General features: G+C 41.1%; 1 protein-coding gene across 1 annotated transcript in view; it reads right to left on the bottom strand.

Moving 5' to 3' along the window:
- AFF3 (ALF transcription elongation factor 3) overlaps window positions 1-18,976 on the bottom strand; it is a 534,056-nt gene that overhangs the window by 11,020 nt on the left and 504,060 nt on the right. The window contains exons 17-20 of the mRNA XM_080814081.1: window positions 16,820-16,941; window positions 7,308-7,371; window positions 4,908-5,044; window positions 8-79 (exon numbers count right to left, since the gene is read on the bottom strand). Of these exons, the coding sequence (XP_080670207.1) occupies window positions 8-79; window positions 4,908-5,044; window positions 7,308-7,371; window positions 16,820-16,941 (395 nt within the window). The remainder of the gene's footprint in view (window positions 1-7; window positions 80-4,907; window positions 5,045-7,307; window positions 7,372-16,819; window positions 16,942-18,976) is intronic.

Below are 18,976 nucleotides of genomic sequence, written 5' to 3'. Positions count from 1 at the left end.
TACTCACCATAATGCAGCCAATTGTTTGTCCTCTGGTGTTGCATTGGGGCCTGAATGGGTTTTTAGTCTCATAGCATACCTAGGGGGAAAAAAAAGAAAAACAAAAGAAATTTTAAAAAAGCTTTCTCATTAATAATAAAACATCTTTTATGATTGAAGTTCTTTTTGCGCAATACTTAGTTTTTCATAGCACTTGCTGTTAATTCTCTCTTCTCTCTCTTCCTCCCTCCCTTCTTCCCTCCCTCCCTCCTTTCCTTCCTTCCTTCTCTAGAGAGGGAGGGGGGAGGGGGAGAGGAGAGAGAGAATCTCAAGCAGATTCCCCGCTGAGCATGGAGGCCGACATGCGGCTTGACCTCGGGACCCCGAGATCATGACCTGAGCCAAAATCAAAAATCAGGCACCCAACCAACTTGAGCCACCCAGGTGCCCCATCTGTTAATTCTTTCTTAAAAGCTAGCTGATGCTGCCCCATTCTCCCCTAAGCATGACACTACTATGACAACTAGAACAAAATAACTTTCAGGACCATCTAGCCACTTTCTGCTCCTCAACAATACAAGTCCAAATGCTACAGATAGTTGAGAGTGATACCAGATGTGTCAAGGTGACGCATCCATTTTTACTAATTTAGACTTATGGCTGAGTGGCTGACAAGATGGAGCCAAGTTCAATCCTTCTAAACCAATATCCAGAAAAATGTTCACTCCCTGTACTCAGATGAATGCTTGGATTTACGCCTTTTTCATTATTCAGGAACTCTTACTTTGATGGCTGCATAAGTGTCCTATGTGCACAACTAGTGGCATTTATGCACTTTACTTAATCCCTCTTGTTTCTCTAAACCAAGGGGACTATGGTCATTTCATTCTCCCAATAATATACCAAGTTACTTGCAGATTTTTTTTGAGAGAGTTGAGACAGTAGGTGAATGGTCAGAAAGTCCTGGGTTCAAATCTGAATTTAGCCTCAATTTCCATAAATAAAATAATACTTAATACATATAATACAATACATATAATAATACAATAAAATAAGACTAATACTGCTGATCACATAGCATTGTTGTAAGGATAGTATTGGTAGAGGTCACTGTAAATGCTTAAGAAATGTTACTGTTATTATACTAGCTCCCCACCATGAAGATTTGTAGGGTCTCAGAATATATCTCCGTGCACAGTTTTCCTAGTGGTTGCTCTGGTTTTTTACAAATGTGTATGTGCCTTACTGCAATTCAATGGTGTTAACATGTTCCATTTGGAGTGAAGAGTGGAGACTTTATTTCCTTTCAGGTCCCTTTACTTTACTCCCTTTTAAATAATGTTATCTTGAATATCAGCTGGTGGTATAATTTTTGTTTTCATCACAGAATAGGATTTGTAAAACTCATGAGGAGGACAGTTTATCACATGAATCCTTATCTCTGTTCTTCTGTTGTTCTTCCTCCTTTCTGATGCTTCAAGATTCCTTCATTTGTCATCTCCTTTCAGTTTGAGGAACTTCCTTTAGCCAATCTTTATAGGTTAAAAACAAGTTTTTTGTTTTTCTTAGTCGGAGAATATTTTTATTTCCTCTTCATCCCTGTATAATGAAGTTTCATTGAAGCTAAAATTCACAGTTTGAGGGTTTTTTTCATTCAGCACTTGAAAAATGTCATGCCACTCTCTTCTTTCCTCCGTGGTTTCAGATGAGAAGTCTGCTGTCATATGAACTGGTGCTCCCCTACAGGTTATGTGTCGTTTCTCTCCTGTTATCTTCAGGATTTTTTGGTTTTTGTTTTTAGTTTTCAGAAACATTGTTATGATGTGTCTTGGCATGCATTTTTTTGTTTTATCCTACTTGGGTTTTTTCTCAGCTTCTTATACTTGTAGGTTTATGTCTTTTGCCAAACTTGGCAAGTTTCAGCCATTGCTTCTTCAAATACTCTTTGAGTCCCACTTGCTTCCTCTCCTGAGACTCCAATGATACACACGTTGGATCTTTTGTCCCTGTGCTTGAGGATCTTTCCATTTTTCTTTCAGTTTCTTTTCTTTTTGTTGTGTATGTTGGGTAAATTCTATTTTCTGTTTTCAGGATCACTAATTCTATCCTCTGTTGTTTTGTTGAGAAAGGTCTTCAAAAAGCTGTGACTGCCAGTTGACCTGGACCCTGTGAGCTGGACCCAGGTGACTGGAGGCTCCTCACCTCCTCTGTTGTCCTTGAAATGTGGGTTCTACTTGCCTTTTCTGCTCCCAGAGGCTGCTGCAAGGATACACCTTGAGATAGTGATGTGGCGTGGAGAATATCTGCACAGGGTATTGGCTGAACCCATTTAAGGCCTCTATATAAACTTTAAGATCTGGTGCACAGGTGCAGGGATCCATTCATCTTCTGGTCACCCAAGTAAGTTCTCTTTGCTTATTAAAACTGCCACCCACCAAACTGGAGTGGTCTGCCCCTTTCTCCCTGTGTCTCCCCATTCCCAATGTACAGAGGAGGATTCAGATTACACATGGGAAGCTCTTGAAAGGGTTATACACCAACACATCTCCACTCTACTACTGACCCCATACAGTGAGATTTTTGTTTCTCCTATATTTTTCATTTCTGCAATTTATGTTTAGTTCTTTTTAAAAAATAACATATTTCTTTGCTGAGATTTTTGATTTTTTGTTTCTTTCAAGAGAATTTATTATTGTTCGTTGAAGCATTTTTATGATGGCTGCTTTAAAATCCCTGTCAGATAATTCCAGTGTCTGATTCATCTTGGTGATTGGTGTCAAATGGTTGTCTTTTCTCATTCCAGTTGTCATTTCTTGTTTCTTGGTATGATGAGTGAGTTTCTATTGTAACTTGGACATTTGGCTCTTATGTTAGGAGACCCTGGGTCCTATCTAAATCTTTTCTTTTAAAAGGAAGTCACCCTGTTTAGGTTTAGCAGGCAGGTCCTGGCCTACTTCTGGGCTGTAGTTCCAATTACAATTTAATTTTCAGAGCCTTTGTGGTGCCATTTTGATTTGTGGTGCTTGGTATCTCTTGGGGAGAAAGGAATTCTCCACCTCTGGGGACAGAGGGCATCCTGAGCTGGACAGTTGTGATAAGATCTCCCTTGCCAGTGCTCCCAGCCCCCGGTGTTTCTCAGTGCGGGAGAAGAGTCTTAAGCCTGGTAGGCAACATGCAGATTTAAGGTGGTGAATTAATGTTATTTTCCAACTCAGATAAGAAAAATTTCTTTGTCTTAGTTTTCTAAGTAGTTTAAGGGATTCTATTCAGTCTGAGTTATCTAGAAGATAGATTATATTCTCCATCGCGCAATGACACTTGCATCAGTGAACACACCAGGGTCCTAAGCCTGTGCAGAGCAAGTGTAGCACATCACACCTCCAGGCGTATTTGACTGACATCAGGCTTTAATTGTTGTTTGCATTTGTTTGTTTGTTCTTTAAAATTTGAATGCCTTAAAGGGGGCCATGCACACTCCAGTTCACCATAGGCCCTCTGACTTGTTCATTTGTTCATTCAAATATTTATTGAGCACATACTACATTGCAGGAACTATTCTAGGGATTAGGGATATATCAACAAACAAACCAGAATACCCCCTCCCAATTCCCTGTGTTGGAGGCACTTGCATACTTGCATTCTAGGACACCTTACTTCTTTGTGCCCATCCAGTGTCACCATTTTCTTATGTGCTTGCGGATATGAGTCTGTGCCTTACTCTGAGGAAGCAATGGGAGAATCTAGGATCTCTTAGAGTAATTTTAAGTATTTTACTATGGTGATTTCTTGCCTTCACTGACAAAAACAGCATGCCATTTAAGAAAATAGAATGAGGAAATCACCAATACATTGAGGTAGTAGAAATATTTTAATAAGAAAAATGACTGAACAGTGTTGACTTTCAAAATGTTAAAAAAATTTAAAAAAACATTATTAAGAGGTACTTTATGAAGATGACATGTACTCTGATACTGAGATGACAGTTTCAAAGGTTGGAAACTACTTACTGAAGGAAAGTGGTATACAATACCAACTTGCATCTTTGGGCCAATGCAGATCAAAAAGGTTATGACCTAAGATGGCTAGAAATCTTTCATCTGGAGTGACAGAGTAAATACCTAATCTTAGGTTGCAAAGAATTCCAGAATTAGAAAAGTCTCTTAAAGTTAGTTTTGGAGAAGAATAGTTTCACCTGTGGGTATTAAATATTATCCAAGCAGTTGAATTAACTAGAGACATAAACTGTATGACAAGGTTCTCAGTATGGTTCATGGATGAGATTTCCTTAAGGGTTCATTAAAAATACATTAAAGATGTATGTTTCTGGGTCTCCATGATGGAAGACAAGAGTCTCCCATCCAATCCCTTGATGTGCCCATGTTAGAAACCCTGCTTCTGTTCACATTACATGTCTCAGCCCAGGTGAGGGATGGTGTTCCTATTCAGGTCTAAGACCAAAACATCAGTATCCTCTGAGACAGCATATCACTGGAGGGATTTCCTTTCCTAAAATACCCCTGAATCTTTTCTCTCATTGAATACTCCTGAATCATTTACTGATGGAGTTAGGATTTTTATTATACTAACCTGAATCAGATTTTTTTTTTTTTTAAAGGCAGTATAAAGGTGAAATTAGTTCAAAATCTGCCACTTCCCACCTGGGTGAGGTAGGCATGTCACATCTCACTCGGACTTAGCTTCCTTTCTGTAGCAATCGAGGGTTAGAAGAGCTCTCCTGCTCACTCACAAAGAAAGCAAAGGAAGCAAGGTGTGTGAAAGTGCCTTGCAAAATCTTACACTCCTCTTTGTGAGGATGAACCTTAGCTCTTGGTAGCTGATGGTGAAGGCTGGGATTCTTTTCTCTGTATTCAGAGTACTGACATACATTCCTCACCCCCTCTATTTCCCCAACAAGACACAGTGCTTACCTGATGAGCTCTACTGTTTCCGAATACATTGTATAAGGAGATTTGGATTCCATCGGGCCTTGTTCCATTGCGTTTCCACACTCAATAAATGACAAAGCTGCTTCAGCATAGTTCAAAGCCTTTCCAAACTTTTCCACCTGATCAACAGAGTTAATAGAGTGTCTTCCCTAAGTATAATTTTTTAAAAACAGCATTGTCACATAGTCTATATGCTTTATTTGAGAAACCCGACTTTGAGTTCCAAAATCCTGTGAATGGAGCTGAGAGAAGAAAGAAATAGGATGCTTCCTTCTCCAGTTATTTTCACAAATTGCTACTGGCTTAGGGTAAGTGAATGCATGGTTACAGACAGATATGTTTCAAATCCATACAACAGCTGCCAATCAGAATTGGTCAAAACTACATGGTTGCTCTAATTTCTCCTTCTCTCTTTCTAACCCATAATTACTGGGCAACTTCCATCCTTGTCCCTCCATGCTATGCTAAATAAAAAAAACTTGGGGGATTACCTCAAGTTGTCCAAATTTATGTTAATTTCCTCCCACATCAGCGAGGATATCTGAAAATCAGTGTCATATTCTTTGGTTCTCATAAATCTGAACTTACATATCAAGTTCCTACTTCCATATATTGTTACTCTCTGTGGTAATTATGTATTCTAAATTCAGATTGTATAATCTTCCCAGTTTTCACATACTCATTCATCAACACAAACAGAATTACACAAATACTCTATTATACTAGGTCTTGCCTCTAAAAACAATTCTTATTCATAATGGATACTGTAGAAAACACCAATGGAGAGCAAAACCCTCCCTCCATGGCAAACCAAGTTTTTAAATAGCTTATAACCCTAATAGGCCATAGAGAAATATTTCTTGGCAGTGCTTTCAGACTAAGGAGGTCATTTCATTCAACAAGTATTTTCTACAGCACCCAGTTCTGTTCAGTGTGCAATTGATACACAAAAGCTCCTTCCAGGAACCCAGAATACATCTGAAGAGAAAAAAACGTGCACCCACAATATAGTTCAAAGTACAAGGCAGTCTGTGATTAACTGAGAAAATGCAAAGTCAAAAGTCCAATGCAAAGAGATGGTAGGAAGGGAGCAAGTCAGGGGTTCAGAGAGGCTGGGGAGGCCTCGGGGGGAGAAAATGAGAGTAGGAAGGAATGGGTATGATTTGGCTGGGTTTGGTGAGGGAGCTGGAGGTTTGAGTAGCTGTGAGTGTCTTTGTGAGGCTCTGTGGCTGCAGGAGCCTGCACTGGGATGACTGAAGTGTGCTCAGAGACTGGGAGGGCATCAGCCTGGATAGAACAGCATGTTGACAGGCAAGGTCACATTTGGTAACACGACACAGAAGGAACCATCTTGGTAAACCTTGAGTGATTCAGGAGGAAAATTCCACTCTGCTTTAACATTCGGTGCTCTTCTCTAATAGTGACCACGCATCAGCTTCTTCAGGTGACCAGAACTCTCCACCACACTGTGAGGTTGTGAGGAGAAGAACTGGACCTTCCATTTCCTTTGTCTATTTTCTGATAACTTTGCTTATCTCCCCTGCACCCCCGTGTCCCTAGGCAGAGATCTTCATACAAATAAATGTTTGATTGGCAACATCACTAGCTAGCACTGGGAGAGGGGTACGCTTCTGGTTTCAGCATCTTCAACACTGGAATAATATCCTGAAGGGCACTTGAAATGCCTCATTCATCTCTGGCAGTTAGGAATACTGGAGGGGAACAGAACTGGAATTACTAGGTAGGAGAGAGTCTCTTTGGAGGAGACCGTAAGATGGAACAACCATGTGATCGCTCTTAGAAAAAGCAATAAGTTTTCTATGTCTTGCCTGGAAGAGTCAAGCTTTCCAAAACAGGAGATTATCTAAGTTTTTTTTTTTTTTTAAAAACATCAAGTCATGGTGACTTTAGGGTCTTATGTGCAGCATAATAGTTTCTGTGTTATACAGTTTGAGAGGAAGTATTAATTTTGGCAGATACACAGGCAGAACAGGAGTCTTTTTGAAAAGGGATTTGATCCTGGGACCACGCCAAGGGCTGGCCAGGCTAATAAGAAAGAAAAATGCAAACCTAGATTTTTTTTTTTTTTTTAAGGAACAAAATACTACCACCCACTGACTCCATTGCCTCTAGTTACTATTCAAACCTTAGAACTAAATTGAAATATTCATTTATCCAGGACTTTCTTCCAGTCAGACATTATTGGTTGAAGTCATAATTTATTGGGCTATGAACACTTGATTATATAAACATTTCTCCATTTAACAGACCCAGCCATCCTTGTAATAGATTTTATAATTACCCCAGCTATATGGCCCCAGTGATGAAGTTGCAGTACAAACATAATTTGGAAGAACATATCTGGAGAGAAAAGGGTCTTACCATTGCATCTGCTTTATGCTTCATCCGTTTAGCTTCTTGCATAAAATAATCTGCACTGCGTGGCCTACAGGAGAGAATATTAAATGCCATTATTGTGTAAGCACAAGATCTTTTGAAAATATTCTTCCCTTTTACTCAAACTTGAATCACAATTTTAAGAGTCTGTTTAATACAGAATCAAGCACTTTTGCATTCCCAAATTACTGTGTATATGTGAAATATCACAATTCTTTTTCTCTTAAATTAGCTATTCAAAACACACTCAATATATGCAGATAGTTTACATTTATAGTGATTTTAACATGGTTCCCCAGTGCCTAATTTGTGAATCAGATTTCTTATTGCATGGTTAAGAAAACAAGTAAAAAATCTTATTTTACATGATATTTGTATACAACAATCCCTTTTTAATGTAAAGATCATAAATATACCTCATAATAACTGTATGGATATGTATGGATGAGTATGTTTATGTATTCTTATGAAAGTACGTGTCATTTATATGCATAAATACAGTTGCATGTATCTATATATAATTATTTTAGGGTTTCCCCGTGGAACATGAAAAGAGGTAACACTGTATCATTATATTCCAGTTGTAATGAAGTTAATTGTAAAGTGATGTCTACCTTGTAACAATGCAAACATGGCATGTATTCTCCAGAGTTCTGATTAGCTAGCTGGTAAACATTAACAGCAGACATGTGCATTATTAAAGCAATAACCCTGGCCAGCACTAACTCTGCTGGGAGATGAAGGTAATTCATACAGAGACTGATCCGAGTGTGTGTAATGACTCCAAGTTATGCTAAGCTACTCATCAGATGGTACCTTTTATGCTTAGTCTGATAGATTTTTAAAAATCTGCATACTCTAGGTACGATCCGCATATTCTTTTTTATATTATGGGTCTTTATATAATCAATAAACTTGACCTATTCATGAATATCCAATATAAGCCAGGACTCCCCAAATGAGAGGTAAGATGTAAATAGTGATATTAATCACAGAATGACTCACCTATTGTTACATGCTTATTCTGAACTCTCTTCTTTCAGATTCTAATAGGTCTTTTCCCTTACCGCAATATTAGGTGGTCAGAGCATCCTTTTACTCAAAGGGGATTATCAAAAATGCTTGGAAATGCCATGTGCACCATGACAATCCTAAAAGTTTATCCTCATCTTAATGGTTTTAATCAATTAAACAAATAAACAAACCATTTAGTTTCAAGTGCAAATCATGGAGGTGAGAAAAGGACCTTGGTTTTCTTTTACTTCCCCATAAAACATTGTATTACTGTGGTAATGTGCTGAGAATATTTAACTTTTCCAACAAAGAAATAAGGAACATAGTTACAGAATTTCCTTAATGTGTAAAATGAAACTCCCCATCTTTGGCTCACCATCCCTCTATCATTCTTGCCATTAGGTCTGAAACCTTTCCTTCATCTCGGGAGTGGGGGTCTCCATGGCAGTGGGGCCTGAGGTGTCCTTCATAGGAAGGCCCTGCTCCTACTGGCTCTGTTTCTCTAGTTCATCTCCTAGATGTTTACACTTCTTCCATTTGAATGGGTTTTAGTTGACTTTACGTGTGGTTTTCCCTTCCTTGCCCACGCATTGACCTTTGAACACATACTGAATACTCGCCTTAGACTCCAATTCTGAAATTTAAATACGTGTTGCTACTGTCTTTGTTTTTTCATGGACTTCATGTTTCAGAGCAGTTTAGGTTTACAGCAAAATTAAATGGTAAGTATAGAGAGTTGTCATATACCTCCTGCCCCTCTCCCACCAGCCTCTCTTACCTTCCTTAACATCCCCTACCAGAGAGGCACATTAGTTAGAACTGATGAACCTCCACTGGCATGTCATTACCACCCAAAGTGCATAGTTACATTAGGGTTCACTCTTGGTCTTGTGTATTCCGTGGCGTATAAGAAATGTATAATGACGTTTATCCACCATTACAGTATCATAGAGAATAGCTGCACTGTCCTAAGAATCCTCTCCATTATTTTTTGTTGTGTTGTTGCTAAATGTCCCAGCATAGAAGGGCAGACCTTACTTCTAGCCCACACCCAGACCTGACTCCTGAGCTTCAGATGAGTTCACAGAGCCTATCTGCTCAGAAGAGGAGTTCCAGTATCTTCATCCATTCCTCTTCCCTGTTATAAGATGTGAGTGCATTCTCCTTGTAAAGATCCTTCCTTTCCTTATGGACCACATCTACCACCCAGGCCTGGCTTTCACCACCTATATTGACCTCTAGTTTTACTTCCCTCCAACCTATCCTGAGCTTTAACAAACCTTGACTGTATTTGTAAAACATGGCTTTCATTACATCACCATCCTACTCACAGACCTAAAATCAACCTCCAGCTCCCAAAGAATCAATCTCAGTTCAGCCCGCCAAAGATCTTGCCTAACCCCCTGAACTGTACCAGTGACTCCCCAAGGCCCTCAACCACAGCCATGGGTGTCTTCCTTGCTGTGGTGTTTACATGCCATATCTGTCTTAGAACCTCTCTGCTCCTCCTTTTCCTCCCACCTGGAACACTCTGTTCACCGCGTGCACATTCACTGAGTGCCTTCTATGAGTTACCACTCCCCCAAGTTCCTATGCTGTGAGATCCTCTTGGTAATTTGATCCATGCTCTTCTCTGTCCTTCCTGGATGCTCCTTTCTGTTTACATTACACTTTTAGACATTTAATTACCTCCTGAGCTGTATGGCTAAGTCCTGGCATGTGGGCAGCTCTGTAGCTGGTACACTTTCAGCAGGGCCTATGCTGTGGACATCTTTGATCTTCCCCACCCTATAGTTTTAGGCACATGGTAGAAGGCCCATGAATCCCCCCTGAATAGCACTGAATTCACTTTTGAGCTTAGAAGAGAGTGGTGGCTTCTGATGGGGTGCAGCATCACAGCCAATAAGCCAGAGAACGTCTCCATGGCAACCTGAAATTCTCCACATCATTATCGACTCCACACGCTGGTATATGAGTTTGGTCAATCTTTTTTTGCCTGGTTTTGCAAACCTTTTCACTAATAGATCATCATTTCAAATGCACTTCATTTTCATGAAAGGATTCTCCTGGTAATAAGGTATGGCATCTTAGTTTCAACTAGCCTTCTAACTTACCCTTAGGGATGGCAGTGTCTCCTAATTCCTCATACATGTTCCTTAATCAACACTGTTCTTATCTGCAGTCTATGAATGTACTTTTTAGACCTGATACAGGGGCTGAGTCACAAACTCTCACAATAGTGCACATGGATAAGTAACACATCTAATTTTCTGACTGTATCATAGCAGCTGACACTAACCTGAGATGCTGGGAAAAAAGTGTACCATCCAGAGGTCATTTACAAACACATTAGTTAAAATTCTTATCTTCGCATTAATGGAGGGCTCACTACACTGAGTCACTGAAGATTGCCGGATGATTGGCTCATTTCCCCCTTTCAGGTGATTTCCAGTGCCCCGCTCCTAGACCAGAACATTACAGAGGCAATGGGGCCAATGGGACGCCACCAACACTGTCCAGTAGTGTAGTGGGCGCATGCTATCATGAAGGCATCACTCTGATGGCAATGTACAAGTCAGGAGGGATGCAGAACTGTCATCACCACTGTGGCAGTTACAGACTATAACTTGGCCAAGTCTTTACTACAATAAAATCTAATTATTTCAGTGTTCAAACAGATCTGTGATCCAATCTTCTGTTTTTTTTTTTTTTAACATGAAAAGCCTCGAGTTTTCTTTTTTCATTTAGATAATAACACTCCTCATATTGTTTTTTCACAATGATGGTATTTTATGATGATATATCAATGAACCTAACAGAAGTTCAATTAAACATCATACACGTAACTAACTGTGTATCTTCGGTTCTTCAGAAATGGGGCTTGTGAGTGATCTTTTTAAAAGCCAAGGTTTAGCCATGTGTATCTTTGTTGTAAGAGCTCTCTGCAACAAAAAAAATCTCAACACTTGATCCAAATAGAATGTTTTTTGTTTTTTTTTTTCTCCTCACCCTCCCACTACCCCACCTATAAACACGCAGCCTTAGTTCTGAGCAGCAACAGGGTTTGAGCCACCCTGGTATTTCTTCTGGCAGAGAAGCATTAAAGCTACCTTGCTTTTTGTTCTGCTCCAAGGCTGAGATAGAGTTGAATGGTCTCCCACGGAGAGGCTGGCAGCCTTCTTTCTGTAATTCCTACCTCTGTGAGATATATCCCCCCACCCCACCCTCCCTCTCCTCCCCCCACAGCAGAGCCGCCTGTTTTGTGAAAACTGGCAGGGATGGGAGCTCAATGTGTTTGAACAAACAGGTTCCTTGGCACAGCAGAAATCTGGATAATTTTCTTAGGGAAGTTGGAGTCCAAATCAGACAGATAGGCAACTGCATACCAAATGAATTCATCATCCGAGATCCTGTCAGCTTGTCATCTGATAAGTCCCATGGGTGTTACTGTGCCCCTCAGCTTTGAAGTACTTTCTTCACAAAGAAGGATGTGTAAGAAGTTAGGTACAGGCAACCCCCTGCTTTCTCAAAGTTTGTGGTACAAGCCACTTGGCTTTTACGAAAGACCTAGAATGGTTTTTGCTAATCTGGAGAGGATCTTAATGCTTCCGAAAAAAAGCCTTACTGTACTAGGGTAGGTCTCTCTTCCAAGTGAAGTAGTAGTGCAAGGTGAGCTCTCGGAAAGCTGGGATACTCTTCGCATTACACAATTTTGGCTTACGAATGGTTTCAAATGAATGCTCTACCTTCAGCTAGTGGGGGAAACTGTAATTCTTTTTAATCCACTGAAGTGAACATGATTTAGGAGGGCACTTCAGAGTCAGGGTCTCTGGCAGGCTGGGATTGACTTTATGAGTGCTTCTTGAAGGAAGCAGGTAGACTGCATTTAAGCAGCAAGGATTCAAATGCACTTTTGGTTTCCATTAGCTTGATGCTGGCTGGGGCCCCAGGGTCTCCAGAGCCTGGCTTCTCAGAAGCACAAGTGATCACTCATTGTGTCTCATGCAGGCAATGGGCTCCTGCCCATGACTGCTTCTCTCCTGGTCATGCACAGAAAACAGCATGTTTTCTGGGATGCACAGGCTAAGTGTTGCAGGTTTTTGTCATTTAGTCAAAAGCCATTTTCTATTGAAATGGGAACTCATCACTTTGTTGTTCTTCTCTGGGTGTGACATTTAAAATAAAATAATTTTACAAAACTCTTAAAATGATCAGAGAACTAAGATTTCAATCAGGGAGGTCTGAAGGCACTGTCCTTCACTACTCCCCACCACCCTAAGCTTAGTCTTTTTCCTTTTCTCTCTCTCTCTCTCTCTCTGTTACTCTGTTTCAGTTAGAACAAAATAACTTGGCTGAGAGACCGGGATCTCATAAAGTAGAGAATTACATATGAAGAATATAAAGGTGTACTAATGGGGGGGCACCTGGGTGGCTCAGTCGGTTGTGTCTGCCTTCAGCTGAGGTCATGTTCTCAGGGTCCTGGGATCAAGCCCCACATCAGGCTCTCTGTTGGCAGGGAGTCCGCTTCTCCCTCTCCGTCTCCCTCTGTGCAATCTCTCTCTCTATCACAAATGAATAGATAAAATCTTAAAAAAAAAAAAAAAGGTGTAGTAATGGTCCAGGAAAGGTGGGGAAGGGGGACCTTCAGGAAAAAAACAATGGCCTAGTAAGCCCTCCGTGGGAGCACCTTGCCTCAATGTATTGAGGTGAGAGTGTCCTCTGACTAAATCATGCCACAAGAGATCTGACCTTTTACATACAAGACTCTTCCTATCCTCCAAAAAATTAAATCCTTTTAGCTTTAGATTTGCTGAGCATAATTATATCACAAATGCCAATCCTTCTTCCTTCCCGTCCAGTCACATTTCACACTCCATGGCCTTCAGCACCACGTGGTTGAGGGAGTCTTTTCTCAATGTCGGGGGGTTTAAGTAGCTGGGCTCCTGTTATGGGTGCCACAGGGACAGATGGAATGTTTGGTGGTTGTGCTGAATGTGATGATCGTGACTGACTCTTCCTTGTGAAATATGGGCAGGAGACAGTACATCCTTCTGGGAGCAGCAGGCAGTCCTGGCATTCAGGATTCGCTGGCTCCCCAACACAGCAATATGGTTGCTGGGAAAGGGGACTTGATTTCCCAGCCAAGCATTTCACCACTCAGCTCTGCTCAGGACTTCTGTACTGAGGCCTTCACGACACAGTTGTTCTCTCTTGATGTTCCTGGGCCAAGAACTCCCCTGTCACTAATTATGACACAAAGTAATCTGCAGCTCATGGCTTCACACTAATAAGATCAGTTTCTAGGCTTTGAGTTGAATCAAGCGCTGTCACTTATTGACATAAATTCTTACAGATTTTTTTTAACAAAAGTTTGGCAATCACACCAGCATCACCTTAAAACCGTGGCTGTCAAGTAGTGAATGTCGAGCATGGCTAAATGTGGGGGAGGAGGTGCAGCCACTCTGCCACCAATCTGAGCCTGCAAATTACACAGAACAAGCTGACCTGGATCACATTTTTAAAAATAAGTGTTATTTTTTTTTGGTTCCATCTACATCCCGAAGACATAAACTGGTGCCTGTTTAATTGGTAAGTAACATAGGAGAAGGGGTTGAGAAGCTGTGAATTTAAATTTACCTTTATGTAGATTCCTTATATTCACCGGGGGTAAAAACTACAGGCCTTACTCTTCTGGGAATGTTATTCTAATTCAGCTGTGTTCATTCAGCACTTGTTATTAAGCGCCCACTGAATTCAGCTGTTGTCTGAATCGCATGTTTATTCAACCATTAACCAGTATTTATAATACAAAAGGATGAGTTTACTTTTATCTAGAAGCTACATGATGCAGCTTTAAAAATTAAATGACAGTGTGGCATCTGTTCCTTTTTGGATCACTGTAACTGGATTTCCATCAACTCTAAATTACTCCTGGGCGATTTCTCTAGCTCGCTCTTTTTTTTCCACTGGTGGCTTGTCTGGTTGGTTCACTGCTTGTGGACGCCTTCAGTGAGGAGAAGTCGAGGAAAGTGACAAGAGCCAGGTCCTTGTCTGTCACCGAGGCTGCTGGTGGGGAAGCTGGTGTAGAACAGAGAGGAGCAGGAGGTGGAAGTTTTGGGGTCCCAAGGCACCTTCCTGGAGAAGCCAGCCATGTGCCTCCCTATGCCCTGAATTAATGACTGAGGATTAATTAATTTCATATCTTAATTCCAGCCAATGTACCTGGCCCTTAGTAAATACTCAGCACATATGAACTGGACCTGGGAGTTCTGCATCAGTTTGGGTGACTTCCTAGTCCAGCCATCTCTTAAGGGACATGGATTTTTATTGTTTTAAGGAAGAGACAATGCCTAGTTTTGCTTTTCAAGCTTCAAGGATCTTCCCAAGACTTTCTTAGTTCAGTGGTCGACTGGCTGTTGGAGTTGCATGTTTACTTTACTATTAAGGATTTCAAATCAACTGGGACACATGGCAATTGGAACATGACATCTATCTCTCCATATGATGGATATGTAAGAGTGCTTTTTTATTCCATTATATCTATATCCGTAAAAAGAGAAACAGTTTTATTGTAGCTGTCAGCCAGAAAAATTATACATATTGCTAATGGGAAGACATTAGCTTCGTTGACACAGAAAGTGAAAAAATTATATTCGCAATAGCCCCGGCAGATTCAGAAACATTTCTTTTTGTAAGTAGTCCGAGAAACTGCAGATCAGAGTATGGCCATTTAGTTGTCACTGTTTCTGACTTAGCTTTTTGGTCCATATACTGGAAAATTTCTTATATGTAAATTTTCCATATGTATGTTTAATATCATTGTATTAATATATGTGATACCATTACGTGTGTGTGTTTAAATATCATGCCCTTAACATCACCTGCTGGAAATGTTGGATGTTTTAAGCACTTTAGGGTCTAATACACATTGTGTTTGATCGCATTGTTAGATTATGGCTTCTGAATGCAAACTGCCACGTTGTCATCAGACACAATTTTAATCTCCTGTTTTTACAAATTGTTAGAGCTCATGAGAATGATTTATACCACCAAACCCTAATTATATATGTGGTTGACCGAGGGTCTGTCCTCCCATCATATGCACCCACCCCAGGGATTAATTACCACCTCCCTCACTTGATGCTTAGGGCAGTGGAGAAACCAAGGGAAGGCGAGGTGGTGAGGGCCAGAAGAGTGTGCTGGGGCTGAGTGCAGCTGCCATGGGAAGAAGAGAAAAACATTTGCCCTCCTGGGCCACCCTTAAACTTCCATAAATCCAATTATCTTGGAATGCGTTCAGTAAGTGGAACAAACCAAAAATGTGGATTTGGCTTTCAACTCCCCAATTCTGTGCCCTTAATTAGTTCACTGAAGTCCAAGCATAAATTCAGGACTATAACTTCATATTCTCATTTCTTGAGATGTCTATGGGGTGAATAAATAGAGCGTGTCTATACCCTGGGTGAAGTCAGGGCCGGAGAAGAGGCTGGGTGGAAGATGGGGATGAAGGAGTCATTACTTTTGCCCAGATGGTCACTCTCAGGAGATCTCATCTAACCGGGTCTTAGGAGAACCTCTGGGAGAGAGGTATCATGATTACCATTTTCGCAGTAAGGATGAAGACATTCGGCACCCTTTACTTTTTCCAGTTTTGGGTGGGCTTAGTGGATTACAGTCTGTCCCCTCAGACTGTAAGCAATGAGAGGACAGGATGACTCAATGCTGCACACTGTTCCACCCTGGGATTTAGTGGGGAGCCCACACAGACATGCGCTGGATGTGTGTTAAATAGTTAACGTCAAAAACAGGATTCAAGCCAAATTCTTGAAACTGTATCTTCTGTCTTCCAGACTTGTCCTGGACACATATTTATTTTCCTTAAGAGCCTAAATAATTTCTAGTATCATTTTGTCACTTCTCCTTTATCATTTTCAGAATCTCAAGAGCATCCCAGAATGTTATTTTTATTCCTCTTCTTCTCCTGTTTCTTCTCCTTTTAAATTGATGCTGGGAATGGAAGCAATACTTGGGGTTTCAGGGCTAGGGCTGGGAAGGATGACAGGATATTTATTTTCCCGTTTAAGACCTGTTCATGCTATTATAAAGAATATAGCATTTTAGAAGGAAATAAACCAGGAGTGCATCGCTATTATTCTTTGCCCATTATAATTTACTAAAACAAAAATGCTTCTCTTTCTGGTAGCATACAACTGCCAACAGCACAAAATGCAGGTGCTCAGGAATGTAAGGCTCATGAATCCATTTGCCTTAACTTCCTGACACGTTGGATGCAACCCCAGTAGCTCTGGCTGTTGTAGCCTTTCAAAAAGCCCACGAGGACTCAGAGGTGCATTCAAAGTCAAGCTCCAGTTCCCTTTGAGAAAGCAAGACTCACCTGACCAAGTCATGCATATAACCCTCCTACCCGTGGAGTTTCTGTTTTACCTTGCCCCTTACCATATCAACAAAGAGTCCACACTCACATATCATCGAAGACAAGTTTCTGCCTCTTGCAGTCCCTGTGGCTGTTGGCACCTGGAGACCATGGCTCTGTCTGTGGCCGTGACTTGTGGAGAACGTTTTCGGAATTGTTGTGAGCGGCCTTCTAAACAAAAAAACAACACACCAGTCTTTCAGAAACCTGGCTGAAAGGGCAACCCACTGTTTTGTGTTCTACATTAGAACTGATGATCCCTTGAGTTTAAATAAAGAAAAAGAAATATGTGTGTTCCAGTTCTCATGCTGAGGGCTTCTACATGTGTTGTCAAATGGCGTTCTTGTAACAGTATCAGAAGGGAAGTTCTTAATGACCCACTCTCACAGATCCAGAAACTGAGGCTGGCTGAAGTTAAGAAACTTGCCCAAGTTCAAATAACTACTGTGGGTCAGTGACACCCAGAGCTTAGGACTCAAGCCCCTACTTTTCCCAGTTGGCTAGACCAGTGGTTCTCCAAGGTGATATCTGCATTAGAATCATCCTGGGGAATGCTGTCAACAAACAGACTGCTGGACCCCCACCGGTCCAGAGCTGAGTTTAGGGTGTGGAGTGGGGCCTGAGAACATCACATTTCTAGCAAGTTCCAAGTGATGCTGATCCAGGAACCAAGCTTTCAGAACTGCTGGCTTATAATCCCTCTCAAAAGAGAAGTCATTCAGGTCACAAATGGACTGAATCTCATGAGCTGTCCGTGAAGAGCAGGAAAAGTCAAAGGGAATAACTAGAAATTATTTAAAATGTGTTTTTAAAAGGAACACTATTGATCTGTGGAAAAATTAAGAAATCACATTCCCTGGAGATTCAAATATTTATAGAGCACCTATTGTGTGCTAGACCCATGAATCATAAAGCAACTGTCTTTGATTACAAAATTCAAATGGTTTCTTCCAAAATAATTAAAATGTGTTGAGTGTGTATGAATGCTTCTTTTTTTTTTTTTTAAGATTTTATTTATTTATTTGACAGACAGATCACAAGTAGGCAGAGAGGCAGGCAGAGAGAGAAGGGAGGAAGCAGGCTCCCTGCTGAGCACAGAGCCCGATGTGGGGCTCGATCCCAGGACGCTGGGATCATGACCTGAGCTGAAGGCAGTGGCCTTAACCCACTGAGCCACCCAGGCGCCCCTGAATGCTTCTTTAAATATGGACTGATTTTATGTGTAGTCAAGCCTCTTGGTTGTAAGAGTCCCCAGGCCTCTGCATTCCTTTTTGGAACTCACGGTAGCCATTACCAATGTGTGTGATTTCCTGTCTATGTCATTCTGCCCAGCCAGACTGTGCGCTTCCCACTGGCACAGACTAAATCTGTTAGGTCATCACTGGATCTCTATTGCTTGGCACAGTGCCTGGCACACAGTAAGTACTTGCTCAATAAACATCTGTTTGGTGAAAGAAAGAATGACTTAATAAAGTCTGTAATTATTTTACAATTCTCTGGACATCATGGTTGCTTTTATGTTAGGATCTAGAGGTGAAGAAACGTTTTGTTTGTGTTTTGATTTGAATTGGTAGTTTTTTTATTCCAGTTTTTTCTAGTAAGGTCTTAGACTCTTTGAGCCTAGAATTAAAGCTAATTGTTCTCAAATAAGGGTGCATCAGAGGGTTATTGATTTCCTGATGTTACAAGATTTTGGCTCTTGCCGGACCTTCTACCAACTATTTTACCTCTTTAGTTCATGGGATGGAACATTAAATGTTGCCTTCCCCCATCTTTCTTTGCTGAGCCCTATTCTTATGTCTCATCTCTCTTCCTGCCTCACAAAGCCCTGCTGGTATTGACAGCATGGTGGTGACATGAGAAAACTTGGGAGGATGTGCCCCAGAGGATGTATGATCCAGAGCCACCAGCTGTTAGAAGGAGTGGCCATAAAGAGGAACTAACATGTAGAGTTAGTTACACAGGTATCTGTAGGTATCGGTTCTTCAGATAATACCAGCTCATTTAAATCTTCTCACCACCATTTTGCCAATGAAACCAGCTCAGAGAGATGAAGCAACTGGCCAAAGTCACATTTGGACTAGATATGAGGTTAGACAGTCTGTGGGCCCCAGGCCCCTGCCCTTCTCCAGGGCAACACAGGCAGCTGGAATCACCCCTGGGAAAGTTGCTGGAAAAGAGGTGGTGGCCTGGTCCCACATTTTGG

This window comes from Martes martes (assembly GCF_963455335.1).
Source record: "Martes martes genome assembly, chromosome: 9".
Taxonomy (NCBI): domain Eukaryota; kingdom Metazoa; phylum Chordata; class Mammalia; order Carnivora; family Mustelidae; genus Martes; species Martes martes.
Note: the sequence above shows the minus strand (reverse complement) of the source record. Positions and strands in the feature narration are given on the sequence as shown.